Genomic DNA, 18,264 nt, shown 5'->3' on the forward strand with positions numbered 1-18,264 from the left:
AGTCTCCGCTCCGGCTCCGCCCTACAAAGCTCGGCCTTTCGAGCCGCGTCGGGCCGGGGGCGTGGCCAAGTCCTAGGGGCACGTCCGCGAGGCCGAGCACCGCCCCCCGGCTCAGGCTCCGCCCCCGCCGTTCCTGGGCCGCGGAGCCACCTCACAAAGCCGCGACCTTACGCGCGGGGCGGGGCGGCCCCGCCCCCCGGCGCCCTCTTCCTCCCTCACCCCGTGTCCCAGGCGGCCCAGCAGGGGGCGCTGCGCCACGGGGCCGGGCCACGGCGGCAGTGGCGACGAGGCGGAGCGTGGCCGGCAGGCGGCGCTGCCCGGCTCGGCCTCGGCCTCGGCCTGCGCGGCGGCGGCGGCGGCGGCGGCGGCGGCGGCAGCGGCGGCGGCCTGGGCCCGGGCGCGGCGGCGGCGGCGGCGGCGGCGGGGCCTGGAGCCGGATCTAAGATGGCAGCGGCGGCGGCGGCGGCGGGGCCGGGCGCGGGCGGCGCGGGGACGGCGGTCCCGAGCGGCGCGGGGCCCTGCGCGGCCGTGTCCGTGTTCCCCGGCGCCCGCCTCCTCACCATCGGCGACGCGAACGGCGAGATCCAGCGGCACGCGGAGCAGCAGGCGCTGCGCCTCGAGGTGCGCGCCGGCCCGGACGCGGCGGGCATCGCCCTCTACAGCCGTGAGTGCGGGGCCCCGGGGCTGGGCCGCGCGCCGGGGCTGCCCACGAGGCCGGCCGGGCGGGGGACCGGGGCGGGAGGGACGCGGCGAGGGGCCCGGGGCCCCGAGGGTGAGGGGCCCTGAACCGTGGGGGCCTGGTGTGAGGTCCGTGGCGCCGGGCCGAGGGAGATGGGAGTGGGGGCCCCCGAGTCAGGCGAGAGGAGGAACGATGTCAAGGGGCAGAGAGAAAAGAGGGCGTGCGTGGTGGCCAGAGGTGAGGTGCCCGGAGTACGGTGGGAAGCGGGAAATGGGGGAGTGAGGGCCCTGAGATTGGGAGGGGGTGGGCAGGAAGCGGGGGGCCGAGCGGGGAAGGTGAATTCGTAGCATGCTGGGGGTGTGGGGGCTGGGTGGGAGGAAAGGGGGCCTGGGGTGTGGGAGAGGTGGGAGTCCCCGGGGGCGGGTGTGGCCGCCCTAGGGGAAGGAGGGAGGGGTGTGGGCAGCCTTTGGCCATCTCTCGGGACTCCCTGGACTGCTAAGGACAGTTGGAAAGCGGTGCCCGGCCTGGGGCGGCCTGGAGGACCCGGTTCCACCCATCGGGAGCCTTTTGGCGTTCTGGACCCCCGTGTGGGAAACTTCTAGACCTGGGGAGAGGGCCCATGCCGGGGTGGTGCGAGCCGCTGGATGTGCTCTTGGTGGAAACGTGGAAGGGTAGGGCCCCTTCTTGATGTCCGGCTCCGAAGTAAGAGGTAACACAGCCTCCTCCCTCGTCGCGGTCCTCGGGTCTTTCTTTTTGGGGATGTGAGAAGCTGGTAACATTTTCAGAAGCTAGTTTCAAAAACTGACATTTCAGTGGAAAAAAAAAAATCACAAATGTGTTTGCCAAGGCCCCTGAGTCTTTGTGGTTCATCCTTTTTCTTTCTGTTACTCTTTTTTATCTGTTCTCTTTGATTCCTGATTGCTTGTTCACATTTTGCTATTCTGTTTCATTCAGCTTTGTCTCAGGTTTTCTCGCGCTGATGCTCGGGGAGCCACTTAGGAGGCCTCTCCTGGCTTTTGGCCTGTGTGAATTTTTTGCCACTTTGGGAAGGGGGTGATCCAGAGGAAAGCGCACAGAGCAGGTGGTTCACACAGGGTTCTTCCTGCACCTCTGCCCGGAAAACCCAAACTTATGCCCACCTCCCAAGTGTCACACCTCTTTTTGCTGGGGCAGAGCTGGGTTTTCTGGGACCAGCCGAGAGGAGAGGGGAGAAAGGTATCCCCGGTGGGCATCAGAGCTCAGGACAGGTGCTTATGCTCTCCACCTTAAACTCAGCAGGATCCCCCAGATCAGGAGCATGATCGTTCATTTGGCGGGTATTAATAAAGAATGAAGATGAGTAGAGGTACCTGGGTGGCTCAGCCGGTTAAGCATCTGACTTCCGCTCAGGTCATGATCTCACGGTTCGTGGGTTCGAGCCCCGCACAGGGCTCGCTGCTATTGGCGGGGAGCCTGCTTCGCATCCTCTGTCTCCCCCTCTCTCTGCCCCTCCTCCTCTCATGCGCCTTGTCCCCCCCCCCCTCAAAAATAAATAAAACATTTTTTAACAAATGGGACAAAAAAAGAATAAAGATGAGCAGCATTTCTCAAACCAGGATCCTAAGGCTACTCCTCAAGCAGTTCCAGGCGAGTTGGGTTTTTCTTTTGTAAATAACGTCTTTTGATTTTTGAACAGCTTTTGATTTATAGAATTATTGGGAACATACTACAGAGGGTCCTCGTATACTCCACACCTGGTGTCTCCTAAGCTCAGCACCTTCCTCCAGGAGGGTTTTAACGTTTTATGTTTTTGTTGTGTGGGTGATCTTGACGTTGTTACTAGTTATAAAGATAACATCCTCTTTTAGGGGTAATTCCTAACGGAAGCATTTGTAAAGAGGAGAAAGTCCACGTTTCTCAGATTGAGATCCTCAGTCGGGGATGATCCAGTCTCGCGGGGTCTGAGAGAACTTTTTCCTCCTTATGTTTAAGTCACATTGATGTGGGGCTGAGAACATGGATTCTGGAGTCAGCTGAACCGGGTCGTGTTAATTCCTCAGGGCTGCCATGACCAACTTTCTTTTTTTCCCCTAAGTTTGTCTCTTTATTTTGAGAGAGAGAGAAAGAGCGCATGCATAAGTGGGGGAGGGACAGAGAGAATCCCAGGCAGAGTCAGCGTGGAGCCCGATGCAGGGCTCTAGCCCACGAACCTCGAATCATGACCCGAGCCGAAGTCAGACGCTTAACTAACTGAGCCACCCCGGTGCCCCTGCCGTGACCGACTTGGTGGCTTAAAACAAAAGGAACGTGTTCTCGTACAGTTCACGGCCAGAGGTGTGAAACGAAGGTGTTGGTAGGGCCGCACTCCTTCCAGAGGCCCTGGAGGAGGATTTCTTCTTACCCCTAACAGCTTCCTCTGGGGCCAGGCCTTGCTTGGCTTGTGTCAATAGAACTCCAGGCTCTGCGTCTGTCTTCACATGGCCTCACCCCTGTGTCTCTGCGTCTTTTCCTATAAGGACACCTGTCATTGGATTTAAGGCTCACCATATACCCAGAATGATTTTACTTGAATTACATCTGCAAAGACCCTTACTCCCAGATATGTCACATTCTCAGGTCAGGGAGTTAGGGCTTGGACGTATTATTTTAGGGTCTCCTACGAGGACTAGATTGGTGCCCTGCCGGTGCGGGTGAGTCTCTGTACCTCGGTTTCCTTATCGGTGGAATGGGGGCAGCGGCGGGCCTTTGTGGCACCTAGTGTGTTTGCTCCGTAAACTAGCACTTCTGTGGTGGTAGCACCTGCTCCCATCACAGGCTGGGGCCAGCGATGACCTCAGAGTTGGCTGGGTTACTGCTCTGGGTGAGGCAGCACTGGCTCCTGAGCAGGCGTGGAGAGCGGGGTCCACGGGGAGGGATTGCCCTGGAGTGTGCCGGCGGGGTGCAGAGTACCAGGCTGAGGTGTGGGGGCTGCGCTCCGCCTCTGGATCTGAGAGCCGGCCCGGCCTGCCGGGTGGAGCCCAGCCGCCAGCGTCCTAGAGAAAGTCAGAGATGGTCCAGCCGCTGCCTGTGCGGGAATGTGGCGGCTCCGGGACCTGGGGCCCACTAGGACCTTTAGGCCTTTTCTTGGGATGAACCTGCTTTCCTGGCCTCAGCATTTTCCAATCTGGGCCCTTCTGGGACCTGATTGCTTTGGCCAGTTGAGAAGATATCCGGAGCCCTGTTCTGCTCACCTGTCCTTCATGAGGCAGGGTCCTGCCAGCTGTGTGTGATTCCAGACCCCCGTCCCCGCTCCGGGATTCAAATCTGTGTGCGGGTACGGACAGGGAGGTCGGCCAAGACCCGAATCTCCCCCGTGTGTCCCGTGGGAGGCGAGCCAGAGGTGCGCTTGGGTGCTGGCGGGGGTTCTGAACGTGGAGTCTCACTCGTGTGGGTCACCAGCTGTGCGGCCTGAAACAAGCCATTTCACCTCCTCTGAGCTTGTTGCCTCACCTCTAGCAGCACTTACCTGGACACAGCCTCAGTTTCCTCTTCTGCAATGGGTATAATACCACTTGGGGCCTGGAAATGGGGGTGAAGTGGACCATGGGGATGTGGAACTAAATGTTTCAGTAGATGTTATTTTAAAGTTTTTTTAATGTTTATTTTTGAGAGAGAGAGAGAGCGAGCGAGCACGAGCGCACAGGCAGGGGAGGGGCAGAGAGGGAGAGGGAGACACAGAATCTGAAGCAGGCTCCAAGCTCCAAGCTGTTGGCACAGAGCCCATTGTGGGGCTCGAACTCACCAACTGTGAGATCACGACCTGGGCTGAAGTCAAACGCTTAACCAACAGAGCCACCCAGGTGCCCCGATATTTCTGTAGATGTCGTTGACGGTGTTGTTACCGGCATGGAGGCATGGAGATCTGGCTTTTCTAGGAGGGAGCCCCTTACGCTGCAGGGCTGTCCGGCTGTCTCGCACCGCCAGCAGGTGGGGGAGGGACCCTTGGGCCGCGACTTCTGCCCCAGGCAGTGGGGCTGGGAGATGGGTGTGGGTAGCGGACACACAGCCCTGTCCCTTGACGTCTGCGCCCTCCCCGGGGAGAAAGATGGCAGCCGCAGAAGGCCCCGCCCCAGTCGCCCTGCCGTGCACGACCACCCTCCCACCGCTTCTTGCCATCCGAAGTCACCCTGGCCCATATCCATGGCATTGGCTACCAAATGGCAGCTACCAAAACCAGGCCGTCTTCCCTGGGCAGAGGTGCAGACTTCCCGGGCCTTGAGGAAGCTTTGGCACGGCCTCTGGAGTTCTTGGACGCAGAGAGCCCTCCCTCTGAAAGGAGGCAGCTTCTCGGGAAGCCCGTGGTGGGGCAGCCAAGGTGGGGAGCGGAACAGATTCTCGGTTCCTCAGGCCCACGGTGTCCTTTCTGGAGATGACTGTGTCACTTTTCTTTCTTGGTCGGCGCGAGTCACTTTGCCCGGTTCTGTGGACTCTCCCCGCCCCCTGGCTCTGACAGGGGCTAAACTTCAGTTTGGTGGGGGGGGGGGGGCACGCCAGGGTGCGGAAACCCCAGAGAAAAACCCTTTGCAGAAGCAAGGTGAAGAACGGCCAGCTGCCGCAGAATCAGGAGCTCTTCTGATTTCCTCCGGTCACGGTTCTGGGAGCCCCCTGGTGGCTGGGGGGAGGGGCAGAGGGTACAGAAGAGTTTGTCACGTGCCCAGGCTTTAGGGCATTCAAAGTCAAGCTGGGGCGACAACCCAGAAGGTTAGTAACACCGGAAGGACATTCACATTGCGGTGGTGCCCATAAGTTGCTGCTGCCCCGTGTCATTTTTATTGAGCATTTACTGTGTACCAGGCCCTGCATAAAATGTCTGACCTTGAGAGCAACAGGGGAAAGGATAATAACACGCATTAGGGTCTGTGAGCCAGATCGGGCCTGTCGCCTTTTTTCAAACAGCTAAAGGGAGCCTTGTACATCTTTGAAAGTTTTATTAGAAAAACCCAACAGCTGAAGTAAGAATATTTAACTGATGCTCGTGTGTCTTGCAAAAACTAAAATACTTATTTGGAAGCCTGTGGACCCCGGGGATAAGTGAAGGGAGCGGGAGGGGGGAGGGGGTGCTGGGGGAACTCGGCCCCAGCCAGGGCTGCCAGATCTGCCACAGCTTTTAAGAGAAACCAAAAAGCCTTTCTTTGTGTGCGTCTGTTTATTTTGACTGTGAAGTATCCTGATTGCTCAGGGCGGATAGAGGACATTTTCTGGACCGTGTGGGCCAGGTAACCTGACAGGTGTGGCCCTGGCTGTGTGTTACCACTTAGAATAGTCCTGGGAGGTCAGGGACACCGTTCCCATCTTATTGGTGGAAAAACAGAGGTGAGAGGGCTCGACCTGAGGTGACATGGCTGGAGGGCAGGAGAGCTGGCTTTCAAATTCACCTCTGTTGCACCTGCTGTTTTACGGCAGAGTGGTTCAGTGAGAAAAGGGGGTCAGGATTCAGATTTGTTCAGGCATAACAGAGATCCAGGGTGGCAGCGGCTCAAACAACATGGCATTTTATTTATTGTGCCTTCACGCTAAAGTCTGGAGGGTGGGCGACCAGGGCTGGCGTGGAGGCTTTGCTTCAGGAAGGCCTTGGACCCAGGTCCTTCCAGCTGACCCCCCTCCACCATCCCTGGGGTGAGGTCCTGGCATCATGGATCAACATGGCAGCTGGAGTCCAGCTGCTACCCCGGTTTCCAGACAGCAGGATAAAGGAAGGGACAAAGGTGGGCCAGGTGTCCGTTGAGGACAGTTTCCACAAGCTGGCTGTGACGCTTCTGTTTTCATTGTTGGCTGGAAGGCAGTTGCAGAGGCACCACTAGCTGCAAGGGAGGCTGGGAAATGTAGTCTTTGAGCCATCAGCTCCGCGAATTTCAGGGTGTCTCTTTCTGTAGAAGAAAGGAAGGACAGAACAGAGCCTGGGAGACGGTCAGGCGGTCACCTTGGCCACAGTAGGTAGGATGTGGACGTAGCCAATGTTGGGAAGGATATTCCTGGCTTATGGAGTCCTCAAGGTGGGGGGTGGGGGCAGCAGCCTGGTGTGGGGCAGAGGGGTCTCTGCAGGAGCTAAAGGGAGGGTAACAAGGTTAGGTCACGCCCAAGTCACGTCTTACGAACGACAGGACCTTTTCCTGTGATCAGGAGCCGCCCATTTTCCACACAGGCCCACACGATAAGATGTTATTTCTGAAGCAGCGGGTTACAGTGTAGATGGGAGCAGGGAGTGAGGGGCCCGTGGAAGCTTCCAGACTAGAGAATGCAACAGGAATGTAACCGAATAGTTTCACCTTAACCTGCCCCAGGAGTGTGTCAGAGGTCCAGAAGTTGTGTTCTGGAACAAAAGGTGAACTCTGCCCAGGGCAAAGGCCATGACCCATCGCCAGGGGGTTGTGACCGACCTGCCCTCAGGTTTGCTTCACCATATGGTTAAAATAAAAGTAGACTCTGGGTATCGTATTAATTGTGCGATTGTGCATCACAGTCTGACTTTTTACTTCTGAAAACCTAGAAGGGCTGGCAGCCCTGGGCTTACAAGCCCCGAGGCCGAGCTGGGTAGCAGTGCCCCCTCTGGAACTTGCCAGAAGTCCGCTCCTGGCTCGTCACCGCCCCGGCACAGAAGCTTCGTGGTCCTTCCACTTGCAGCGGATCGTGTCTTAAAATAGGCATTTCTCTGAACCCGGGTTGCCATTGGGTGTGGGAAGACGTCCCTTCCCCTCAGCCGGCACCCTCTTTCGGCTCCTGGCCTCTCCCTCTGGGCACCTGAGTCTGAGCCCCACGGAGGTGGGGCTGTTACCTCCGGTCCTAAGCTGATCTGGCCTCAGGTCCTAGATCCCACCCCCCCTTCCTGCCCCCCTTCGCCTTCTCTACCCGCTGCATTGGCAGTTTGGAAACCCAGGAGTTCCGAAAGCCAGCTTGCCGCTCCTTTGACAGCAAAACCAACCTGGCCCGAACCCTTCACGTTGGCAGAATCCCACCTGAGTTGCCACGTGGGCCTTTTCTAATCTGCTCATCCGATTTACTCTGACTTTTCATGCCTTTCGGGGTGGTTGGGGCCCGTCACGATCGGAGGTCACAGGTGCAGAATGGCCAGCGCCGTGAGTGGCACCTGGCAAGCGAGCGCCGAGGCCACCCGCGGGGGCCTGGCCAAGGTGGGCGTGCGGGACCTTTGGACGGGAGCATGGCGAGAACTCACGGGTCATCTGAGGTGCCAAGCCTCGGACCGGGTCGGATTTTAGCAGAGTAGGAGAGGCTTGGGAACCTTCGTGGCATGTGCTGTGTTCCTTCCCTGGGGAGCTCGCTCTGTGTTTGGGATCTGCTCCCCAACTGGGCAGGTGGTGAATTTGCCAGGACAAATGGGGAAAGATACACCCATCCCAGAGGAGGAGGAATGGAGGTTTCAGACCTGGGACAGACTTGCTGCTCCCGGTGGAGAGTGGAGGCTGGGAGGGACTTCCTCAGGCGGCTCTGAGAGGGGTCTCTTCATCTGGAGTCCTCGATGGCCCTCGGGGGTCCTATGATGTCCTGAAATTGTATGCGGTTTTGCATAAGGGTAGAGGGACAAGAGTCACTAGCTGTGACCTTGAATGAGCCTCCTTGAGAAAAAGGAAAAAGGGTGACAGCGGCATGTCTCTTGAGGGAACGCATGTAAAGTTCCTTGTTGTGTGTGTACCCAGTAAACTGTGGCCATGGCATTGCCATTGGTTTTCTGTGTGTCTTTCTGGGGAAAGGCTCCCGCTTTCGATGCCCCCTGCGAGGGATCTGTGACACAGGAAAGGCTGACCATCGCTGGAGGACAGCGGCAGATTGGGGAGTGAATGGATGTCTCTGGCTTCTGAGGAACGGGGGTGGCCAGTGGGAGAGAGGCAGGCGCCCTGCTCTCATCCGGCAGGAATAAGAGGTCAGCGATGTCTGTCGGAGTCACTGGATTTCTGGTCAGGAGGGGCAGCCCCCTTGAAGCTGGGGGAGGGGACCCAGCCAGATGGCAGGTGGTGGGGGCTGGATGGTGGAGTCTCCAGGAGAGGGGAGGGTGGGAGGGCTGACCTCACCCAGGCCCTCTGGGCCTACCAACAGTTCTCTGAAGATGGAGAGACCTGACTTTCCATCCTCCAACCACAAACGTACTGCGGGGGACTTGGTGTCTTTTTATTGCCGTGGTTACCTTTCGTCTGTCTACCTTTAAACAGCTAGCAAAACTTTTCTGAGCGTCTGCTGCGTGCCAGTTACTGTTTTAGGAGCTGGGGATACAGTGACGCCCAAGATAAGCACGCAGTCCCACATTTGCCGACCGGGGGGTTGTGTGACAGGCTCTAAGCCAGCCGTCGCCTAGACCTGTCATGCTTAGTGGTCAGGGTCCTGCGGAAGAAAGTGAACGGAGGAGAGGTCTGAAAATGCTGGGGAGGGCGAGGGGGGAGGCGGGGTCATCAGGGCCCAGCAGGGCTCCTGCTGGGGGCGCTAGAGCTCGAGGGACGGAAGGAGGGCGTGGTGGGGCCTAGTCCTGGCTGCCCGCCTCGGCGGGCATGACTTCTCTGTGCCTCTGTTTCGTCGCCTGGAAAATGGGGATCCTGAAGGCACCTACCTCGGAGGGTTGTTGGGAACTGGGGGCTAATACAAGTGTTTACAATCATGTCTGCTGCCCGGCAGGCGGGAGTTGAGTGAGCTGTGGGCCTGGTGTGGCCAAGGGCAGCCAGCCCCCAGTGTGGCTGGAGTGGGATGTGCAGGGGGGAGGGGAGGCCTCACAAGGGGGATCTGTGGCGTTTATGCCAAGAGTGTTGGGGGAGGGAGGTGACACCTGTGGTTGTGTCTGGGCTCAAGCCCGGTCTGTCCGCTGCCCTTTCCTAGCAGGGCGATGCCTGGCGAATGACTCAGTCGCCTGAATCTCAGCTTCCTTGTCGGTGGGGAGGCTTCACTGAAGGGTGTAGCTGGTGGCAGGTGGCCTAGTGGAGGTGGCCATCTGTGCCCGGACAGTAGGCACAGCCCTGCTCAAGCCAGACACGATCCCCACCCTGGCGTACTCCCAGTCTCGGGGAGCCGAAAGTAGCAAAACCCCGTCTCCCAGCTGCGGGAGACGTGGCCCAGGAGTCGCCTGAAGAGAGTGGCAGCCGAGGAGCTAAGCGTGGGGGCAGGAGGCCCCTGGTCTGACAGGGTGGCGGTGGCGAGGAGGAACTCCTGGGGGCGGGGCGGGGGGGGGCAGTGGCTCTGCTGGGGTGGGGTCTGCGGCATCTCTGGGCCAGCCCTGCTGCTCTCCTGGGTCCCTGACTCTGCATTCCCTGGTTGGAATGCACGTTCTCCCTCCTCCCTCCCGGACGAGGCAGCCCTCTCTGGGTCGGAAGCTGCTGGAGGCCATGATTAGCATAGGCTGTGTAGCCTTACCTTGATTTGACCTTGTGACTCTGTCCCAGGTGATCTCTGTTTCGCTTCCATCTCCTCCTGGAAGATGCAGGGCAGTGAGAGGGTTGGTGTCAGCCCAGCGCACGTGGCAGGTGAATAACACACAGGGTTATAGGTCGTTGGTCTAAACCTGCTGTGTTGTCTGGAAGGGACGATGTACCCCAGGTGTGGGCAGCCAGGTGCTCGCGATCATAAAGCCCTGAGACAGGTGGGGCTGGGAGGGGGCCTCGGCGGCCTTGAGATCCTGCCCGGCCCCTCCCGGTGCCTCATGACTCAGGAGGGAGCCCCTGCCCGCTTTCTCCCTTCTGGGACTAGCTCTGGAGGATTTGGGACTCAGGGTCGCAGGCACGGTGCAGGGTGGGGCCGTTGGCACCCGCCACCCTCGCCGGAGAAACCACGTCACCTGTCCCCGCGCTTGTACAGAGTACACAGCTCTGACTTTTGGTTGAAGAATCTGGAGTTCCCGACTTTCCCTGCCCCCACTCCCTTTGTTTCCCGAAAACCAGTTCTATGAAGGAAATTGAGACCAGGCTTCCCCCAGGCCTGCAGGGGTTGGATGGGGAGACTCTGTGCCCTCGTTTTTTTCTTTAGATGACTTATTTATTTTAATTGTTGTTCAGTCAACACCCCAGATGCCCGGGCTTTCAATCCTGTCCGGTGCATTTGACAGTTGTGTCCACCCACGAAACTGCCACCCAAAGCCAGACCTAGAACTTGTCCCCCAGCCTCTGGGTGCTTTTTGTTCTGTCAGGCGGGGCATTCTTGGAAACAAGTCCAGGCTGGTTTGGGGGAGGGGGCTCTGCCTCCTCCCCACCCCCACTCCTTGCACCGAGAGAGGGAACCCCCTTTTATTCCCTCTTTTTGTGTCTTTCAAGCGATTCATCACCCACAGCTTTGGCAAGAACGGGTCTGGGCTGTTTTTCTTTAAGATTGTTGGTGGATTTGCCTCCCCGCTAATTGTGTTCGTGTGGCTGGGGTTCATGTTCGCTGGGTATGTTATACATGTCAGAGCGGAATGGTTTCAGGGGTGGAAACCTGCCTGACCACACGGGCAGGGGTGAGGTTCCAGGCGAGGACGGCGGAGGGGGCCTGGGCAGATGGGTGCTCTGATGAGAAAGGGGTGCTCTTGTGATCCCCTCCAGGGGGCACGTGAGTAAGTAATCAAAGACACACTGAGGGGGGGGAGGGTCTCTTATAGACCCAAGAGGGACATTCCAGAAAATTGGCCACATTCTCCCTTGAGCCTGAGGGGAAGGCAGCAGCCAGCTGGTTTCCAGACCTGTGCCATGTGCCCTGGAGGCCTCTCCACGGAGCCTGGAGCCCGGCTCTGCCCTGAGCCCTCTGTGTGACCGGAGGTTGGAATCCCCAGTGTTAGCTGGGCCCCCCAGGGGGCAGACATGGACAGGATGCCTGGCTCTGTCTCCCCCTACCTCCTCTGCCCCCATGCGCTGCTTATCTTGTCTGCTGAGCGCCAGCACGAACATGTGCCAGGCGGGCACCGAGCCAGGCACTTTACGTTCATTGATTGTCCCAACCATCAGAACAGCCCCGAAGGGCTGGCCGGCCGCTGTGGCCACTTGGCACAAGGGTGCTGGGTGGAGGCGTGAGTAGGGGTGAAACCAGCCCATTCTCTGCTCCCCGAGCCACGCATGCTCTGCAGGGAGCCACAGAAGCCACAGCCCCTTCCTCTGGTTTATAAACGAGGAAACTGAGGCATTCGATGGCAGGTAGCGACCGGGACGCCAACCCACATTTGGCTCTGGCGCCTCCACTTAGCCGTGTCACCTTTCAGGCGCTGGTGACAAGTCCATGAAGGAGATTTAACGCCGTGTGGAGGAGGCGCCCCTCTGCCCCTTTGTCCTTGTCCTGTGTCAGAGAAGTGGCCCCGGAGGCTCTTCTGGAGCCCGCCTCATTGCTGAGTCCGTTATGGGGTGAGGCAGCCTCTGTCCCCCTTCGCCTGTGCACATCTGGAGTCACATCTGGTGAGGCAGCCTGAGGGCAAGGGGGGGCATGCAGGGTCCTCCAAATTCTCATCCTGTACTCTGTGCGCCTGGCAGTGGGCCAGAGGGGCTCCCTGAGTCCCGGGGGCCTGGCGGACACCCTCCAAGCAGTGGCGAGCCCTGCTTCACCTCTGGGCCAGTGGTCAGGCTTCCCTTCCAAGCTGGGCCTGAGATGGACCCCAAGTTGCTCAGCCCCTGGGCTGCAGTTTCCTCTGTCATTTTCTACTGAGGCTGCCCCTGCCCCGTCCTCCTGCCTCTTCCTGTTTGGCCTTTCTGGAGCCACCCCAGTCTGCTGGTTGAGGCCCCTCAGCTGGCCCCAGGGCAGAACCCCCAGGAACCATATTCACATTCCTCAGCTGTGACTGGCTCCGCTTCCTGGGCAGGGGGGGGGGGGGGGGGGGCCACAGTGTGCGATGCACTCACCACTTAGGGGTCGGGCTCCCGCACAGCCCGGGGGCCTCCTGCTGCCTCTTGACGCGCCTTGTTCCAGCCCTACCTTCCAGGCCTCCCTGTGTGTCCCCTGTGTAAGGGCCTCCGCTGCCCACCTCGGTCCCCAGAGAGCACTGCCCGCCCAGCTGCTGCTGTCGTGGGTGGTGGAGCCCCGTAGTGACCCTCACAGCCCTGGGGGACAAGCTCCATCGCCTCCCCATAGTGGAGGCTCGGCGGGGGTGGCACCTGTCGTCAGCCAGACAGGCCCAGTTCTGCCAGGGCCCAGAGTCCACGTCCTTGCCCGTGGTTGCCGGGGTGGGGGTTGGCTCTTTCACAAGATGCTGAGTCCCCAGGCCAAGCCTCCCCGAACATGTGCCTCGGTTTCCTCTCTTGAAAGGAAGGTGGTCGGGAGCAGTAACTGGGGCACCCCAAGGCGTTAGGCGCTTGCTTGCCCAGTACCGGGTAGGTCACCGCTTCGGAGTCAGGGCCAGAGAAGGGCCAGGAGGAGGAGGCCAGTGGCCCAGGGTGTGGAGCAGGGGGCTGCGGGCTCGGATGCTTTGAGCCCCCACCTCCCAATTACCCGCTAAGCCCCTGTGCTTTTAGGGGCCGGGGAACCCTGGCGCACATCTGCTGTCCCTTTTGTAGCTCACAAAGCCCCGGGCTGCGCAGCTGATTAGCATGGATGGGGGAGACAAGTGCTGATGCTCCCGCCCCCGCCCCCGTCGCCAGCCAGTCGGTGGATGACGGAGACATTTGCATGTAATAGCCCTGCTGACTGGTGCCCCTAGTACTTTTCTCAGAAAAGCGCGGCCCTTTCTTTGTCTGCTCCTCCTTTTCTTGGGGTTGCCCTTCTGTACACCCCACAATTAGACTCCTCTTCAGGCTCCCCTAGACCAGTCCTGTAGGGCCTGGCGGACCCAGCTACGGGCAGGCCCTCTGAGAGGAGTCTCCTTGTCCCCTCTGACCGCACGGAGCCGTCGCTGGCTGATCCGGGAGGTTTGGCTGTCACTAGTGCAGGGCTGTGGGGGGACGGCTGGGTGCTTCCCGGGGTGCAGAGCGGCGCTGCGGCGCTCCTGGCTCAGACCCAGTGGCTGCAGGGAGGGTCGCGGCCCGAGGGGGCCTGGCTTCCCCGTGGGACGACAGGAAACCCCGGGGGGAGTTCCTGCCCTCCCCCCACCCACGGTTGCCTCTCAGACCAGGAGTCTCTTCCATTCTCAGCCCTCCCCATGCTCCTCCCCAGCGTCCCGTCACCCTGTTGCTGGGTGGTTCCGGAAGTTTCCTCCTCAAGGCCCCTCCTGAAGTAGACTCACCTTTCGGATTCTTCAAGCTGCCCCGTAAATCGCCAGCCTGCCACCAGTGTGAGCCTTTTCTTGCCCACAGAGGCGGCGTGCTGTTGAGTTACTGTGAATGTTGTCAGAGGAACGAAGGGTGATGCGGTAAACCTGCCTCAAGAAATAAACCGTCCCCCGTTAGTAGCTCCCCGATTTCGGCTCCTCCCGGGGACGTAACCTGGAGGGAGGGGCGCCCCACCCACCCGGTGCTCCCGTAGAAGGGGCCCTGTGAGCAGCCCAAGGACCCCTCCTGGAGCTTGCGTGGCCTGAAGTGAAGACAGTTCCCAGCACCGTGTGCCCCTCGTCACTCTCTCCGCCTCGGCCAGATGGCTGCTCCTGTGTCCCCGAGGAGCAAGCACCCAGTCGAGCTGGTCCGGTGGCCAGAAGGCCAGAATTCTCTCTGGGACTCCTCTCCGCTCTTTGCCTCCAGCCAGAATGCCTTGGGGACACGGCGGCCACGGTGGGTGTTTCGTGCCAGTGACTCTGTGTACACATGGGTCTTGGGCTGGACACCAAGGGGGCGGTAGTCCTTATGACGGTCCTGAGCCCTGCAGTGATTTAGCTTCCTAGACACGAAAGCGGAGGCTTAGGGCTGGGGGGTGTGAGGCTCCAGGCGGCAGAGATGGCAGGTGAGATGTGCGCCGCGGTGCTGGGAAAGGTGCTTCATCTGTGGCCTTCCTGGTGCCGGGAGAAGGGCTTCCCCCGCCGGCAGCTGCTGGAATGCAGGCCGGGGCCGGGCAGCCCCTGGCTTAAACCCGAGTCTGCAGGGCCACTGCCCCTCCTCCCGCCCTAACTGGGGTGTGAGCGAGGGCCTGCTCCGGCAGAGTCCCTCGGGGGGCCGATGCCTCCATTCCTGCCTTAGAAGGACCCTTCGGTCACAGGCCCCGTTCCCACCACCCTCCCCCTCCAGCAGGCTGAGGGGCGTCCCTGTGATGCCGGTTCCCTCTGGGGAGGACCCGGATGATTTGAGTGGCCGCCAGGCCTCCCCTGCTGTCCAGATCGCCTTTTGTCTGGTTATCTCTTGTGTACAGGGTAGAAATTCAAACCGTGCAGGAGGGTGAGATGTGGAAAGTCCTTGTCTTCTTCCTGCCTGGGCCTGGCCTGTCCCCCACATCACCCGTCCTCTTCCGGTGTGACCTTCCCACGTGCATTTTTAGGCACATACAGGCACGCGTGCCCAAGCGTCTCCCTGGAGCCCACTGTCCGGGAGAGGGGGTGCCGGTGCCTCCCTTCCAGAGGCGGCCACTGAGGTCACGTTATCAGTGTTTCTTTCCAGAAGAGCCCCCGGCAGGCAGCACCCTTGCTCCTTCCCTCCCTCCCTCTGCCCTCAATTTTGTACCTGTGGCTCATAGATTTTACAGCTCGGTCCCCGACAGTGGTCCGGCCAGCCTGACAAGCCAGCGTCCGTGGCCTGTTACTGGCTACATCTTCAGTCACTCATTCAGTGGGGATTTTGCTTTACAGCTGCTGTGGACGGCCCTGGGTCTGGGGTTGCCTTCGCAGACATTGGCAAGTGGGATTATAGGATAAGGCCCCCCAAAGGGCTGGCGGGGTGTTTCTGGCAGATTGTCTTGGGAAGAGATTCGCGGGGCTAGGGCCGCCTCAGGTGCCTGCGGGGAGGGCTGGGATTCCCCCCAGGGCCGGTCTGGGCCAGAGGAACCTAGGGTGACCTCGTGGTCCTCAGACACCCTGGGGCTGGGCAGCTGCGTGGGGCGTCTCCCGGGACAGCACTGGAGGAGAGGGCTTAGGTTACTTGGCTGAGAGGGAGGCCAGGCCGGGTGAGGCTTCCCAGGGTTGGATTTTTTTCTGGCACTGATCTGATGGAGGGTGAAGTGGCCACTCTGGTGACTGAGCACTTAGTACACTTACTACTGTCCACGTTTTCTCATGGGATCGTCATGGCAAGTGTGCGTGGGGGGGGGGGTGGGTTACCTTCTTTTTATCCCCATTTCCAAGATCAGGCTCCCGAGGTCGGGGGTGCAGGCAGGTGGTGCGGCCGTCTGTCAGGCCCTCCACGTGGGTCGTGTCCTCTCATCCCGAGGGCTGTGTCATTATCACTTTGATGGATGAGGAGACGACGGATGAGGTCACACGGCTGGAGAACGGCACGTTTGGCCCTGAACCCTGGTCTTCCTTGACGCTCGTCATTTTAACCACTGCCCACCTGGAGGGACCGAGAACGACCGTTTTCCTGTCCTGGCCACAGGGGTGCACGCCACGCAGGAGCAAGGGGAAGCTTCCACCCCCCACCCTTTGCAAACTCGGTAAACTGCCACCAGGCCCCGGGGGGGGGACGGGAGCCCCGAGCAGAGGGTTGCTGCCCGGTGGGCTGAGGAAACCGCCTTGCCTTTTCCGCGCCGTCCCCTCCTTCCCACCTACCTTCCTTGACTGTGGAATATTTTCCTCTGGAAGGTGTACAGCCTGTGTTTTGTTTGGCGGCAGGAGGAAGACCTCACATTTGGATGAGCGATTCTACCCCCCCACCTCCCTACGCCCCAAGTCTGCCAAGATAAATAGCTTTAATTAGTCCTCATTTGGTGGCTATGATGGTTTCCCTGCTAGAGAGGCAAGGACTTGGAACGTGGCCCCTTTTCCCCCCGAGCGGGTGGCTGCTTTCCTGCCTCGTCCCACACCTCTCTGCTCTCCAGGTGGCAGCTCCCCTCCCCTTGCGTGAAGCTGGAAGGTTCCACGGGGGCAGAGTGTAACTCCAGACATTCGTCCTTGCTCCCCTGGGTCCCTCTGACCCAGGTCTGGCCAGCCTGAAGGACCCAGTGACCCTCTGCGTCTTCCATTACTGCTTGCTCCAGGGGGAAGGGGGAGGAGAGCAGGAAGGTCACTGGGTGGTTACCCAGTGCCCGGCGTCTCAGGAAGTGACCTTCCGGAGGCCACATGTGCCGTCGGGGCCTGGACACCTGGACTGTCACGCCATCTGCTTCCTGCCCTTAGGAAAGGAGCCTGGCCTTCTGGACCCCATGCCTCTGGGCCACCCTGCAAGTCAGCACCCCTTGAGTGCCCCCTGGGTCTGGGTGTGCCAGCCACGTGCAGAGCCCAGGGCCCGTGCGTCACTGTGTGTTGGGGAGCACAGGGGCGTTAAATAAGGAGTTGCCATGTGATGGGGGCTCGTCCAAGAATTGCTGGAGGACCGCCAGGAGGAGGTGACGGGGACACAGGACAAGGGGGGGGGGAAGGGTGTTCTGGATCTCAGGAGACATGGAGGCCAGAGAGAAGTCTGGCCCATGGTCTAGGGGCAGCGAAGGCCCACGTGGCTCGACTGGGGTCGTAGATGAGGTTACAGACATTGACAGGGGCTTGAGAGCCCCGTAAGGAGTTTGTACTTGTTCTAGAAGGCTCTGGGAAGCCACGGAGAGGCCTAAACGGGAGAACGACCACAGCTGATTGGCTCCTCATCTCGAGAGCCACTGGCTTCCCAGCCTTCCTCACCTCCTGCTTGGCCCACAGCTCCTCTAGCCCTGTGTCTGTCCCCCAGCTCAGCGCTCAGTCCCTCCAGGTGCTGTCCGTGGCTGTGGGAGCAGCTGGGCCCCTGAGCCTCTCGAGACCCAAATCTGCCTGTCCAGTCTGGAGTCTGTCTCAGCGCCCTCCCTGGCCACAGCTGCACTGTCTTTGTCCCCTCATTCTCCCAGCCGGGACCCTCTGAGGAGAAGCGCGTCTGCCCTACTCTCAGTGCTGCTACCGAACGCTTCTTTTTTTTTTTCTTTTAAGGTTTATTTATTTTGAGAGAGAGAGCGCGTGTGGGTGAGGGGCAGAGAGAGGGGGAGAAGGAGAGACCGAGGACCTCAGGCAGGCTGCGCTGTCAGCACAGAGCCCGATGCAGGGTTCAAACTCACAAACCGTGACATCATGATCTGAGCCGAAATCAAGAGTAGGGCGCTTAACCCTGGTACTGAAGACTTGCCATGGATGCCTCCACACTCCAGCTGTGGGGCTCACGATCAGCTCCGTTCTGACTGTCTGCCTGGGGAGAGTGTCACATCCCACAGGATGGGGGCTCAGTCCCACAGACCGTCGTCCTCCGCCCCCACTGCCAGTCACAAGTCCGGGTTGTCACCTGTGCGTCTCGCCCCCTGGCCGTAGATCTGAGTGAGGTTCCCACGACCCCCTCTTCAGGTTCGATTAATTTGCCAGAGCAGCTCACAGAGCTCGGGAAAACCGATCACTCACTGGATGGGTGGCTGGTGTGAAGGAGGCAACCCAGGAAGAGCCCGACGGAAGGGACGCGCAGGGCAGTGTGGGGAAGGGCCGGGGCTTCCATGCCGTCTCCAGGCGCCCCTCTCCCCGCTCCTGCATGTGTTTACCAGCCGGGAAGCTCTCCGAAGCCCGTCCTTCGGGTTTTATTTTTATGGAGACTCCATTACGCAGGCACGATTGATTAAGTCATTGGCTATTTGGAGGCTTAGGAGGGAGACTGAAAGTTCCAACTGTC

At 59.9% G+C, this 18,264-nt stretch overlaps 1 protein-coding gene across 3 annotated transcripts in view; it reads left to right on the forward strand.

Moving 5' to 3' along the window:
* The first annotated feature begins 444 nt into the window (after positions 1–444).
* CARM1 (coactivator associated arginine methyltransferase 1) overlaps positions 445–18,264 on the forward strand; it is a 39,438-nt gene continuing 21,618 nt past the window's right edge. For 2 of the 3 annotated variants that reach the window (XM_042978181.1, XM_042978182.1), the window contains exon 1: positions 445–664. In XM_042978181.1, the coding sequence (XP_042834115.1) occupies positions 445–664 (220 nt within the window). Of the gene's footprint in view, positions 665–758; positions 917–18,264 lie in introns of those variants that run through there. The other variant, XM_042978183.1, reaches the window with a different exon arrangement.

Source organism: Panthera tigris, chromosome A2 (genome assembly GCF_018350195.1).
Source record: "Panthera tigris isolate Pti1 chromosome A2, P.tigris_Pti1_mat1.1, whole genome shotgun sequence".
Taxonomy (NCBI): domain Eukaryota; kingdom Metazoa; phylum Chordata; class Mammalia; order Carnivora; family Felidae; genus Panthera; species Panthera tigris.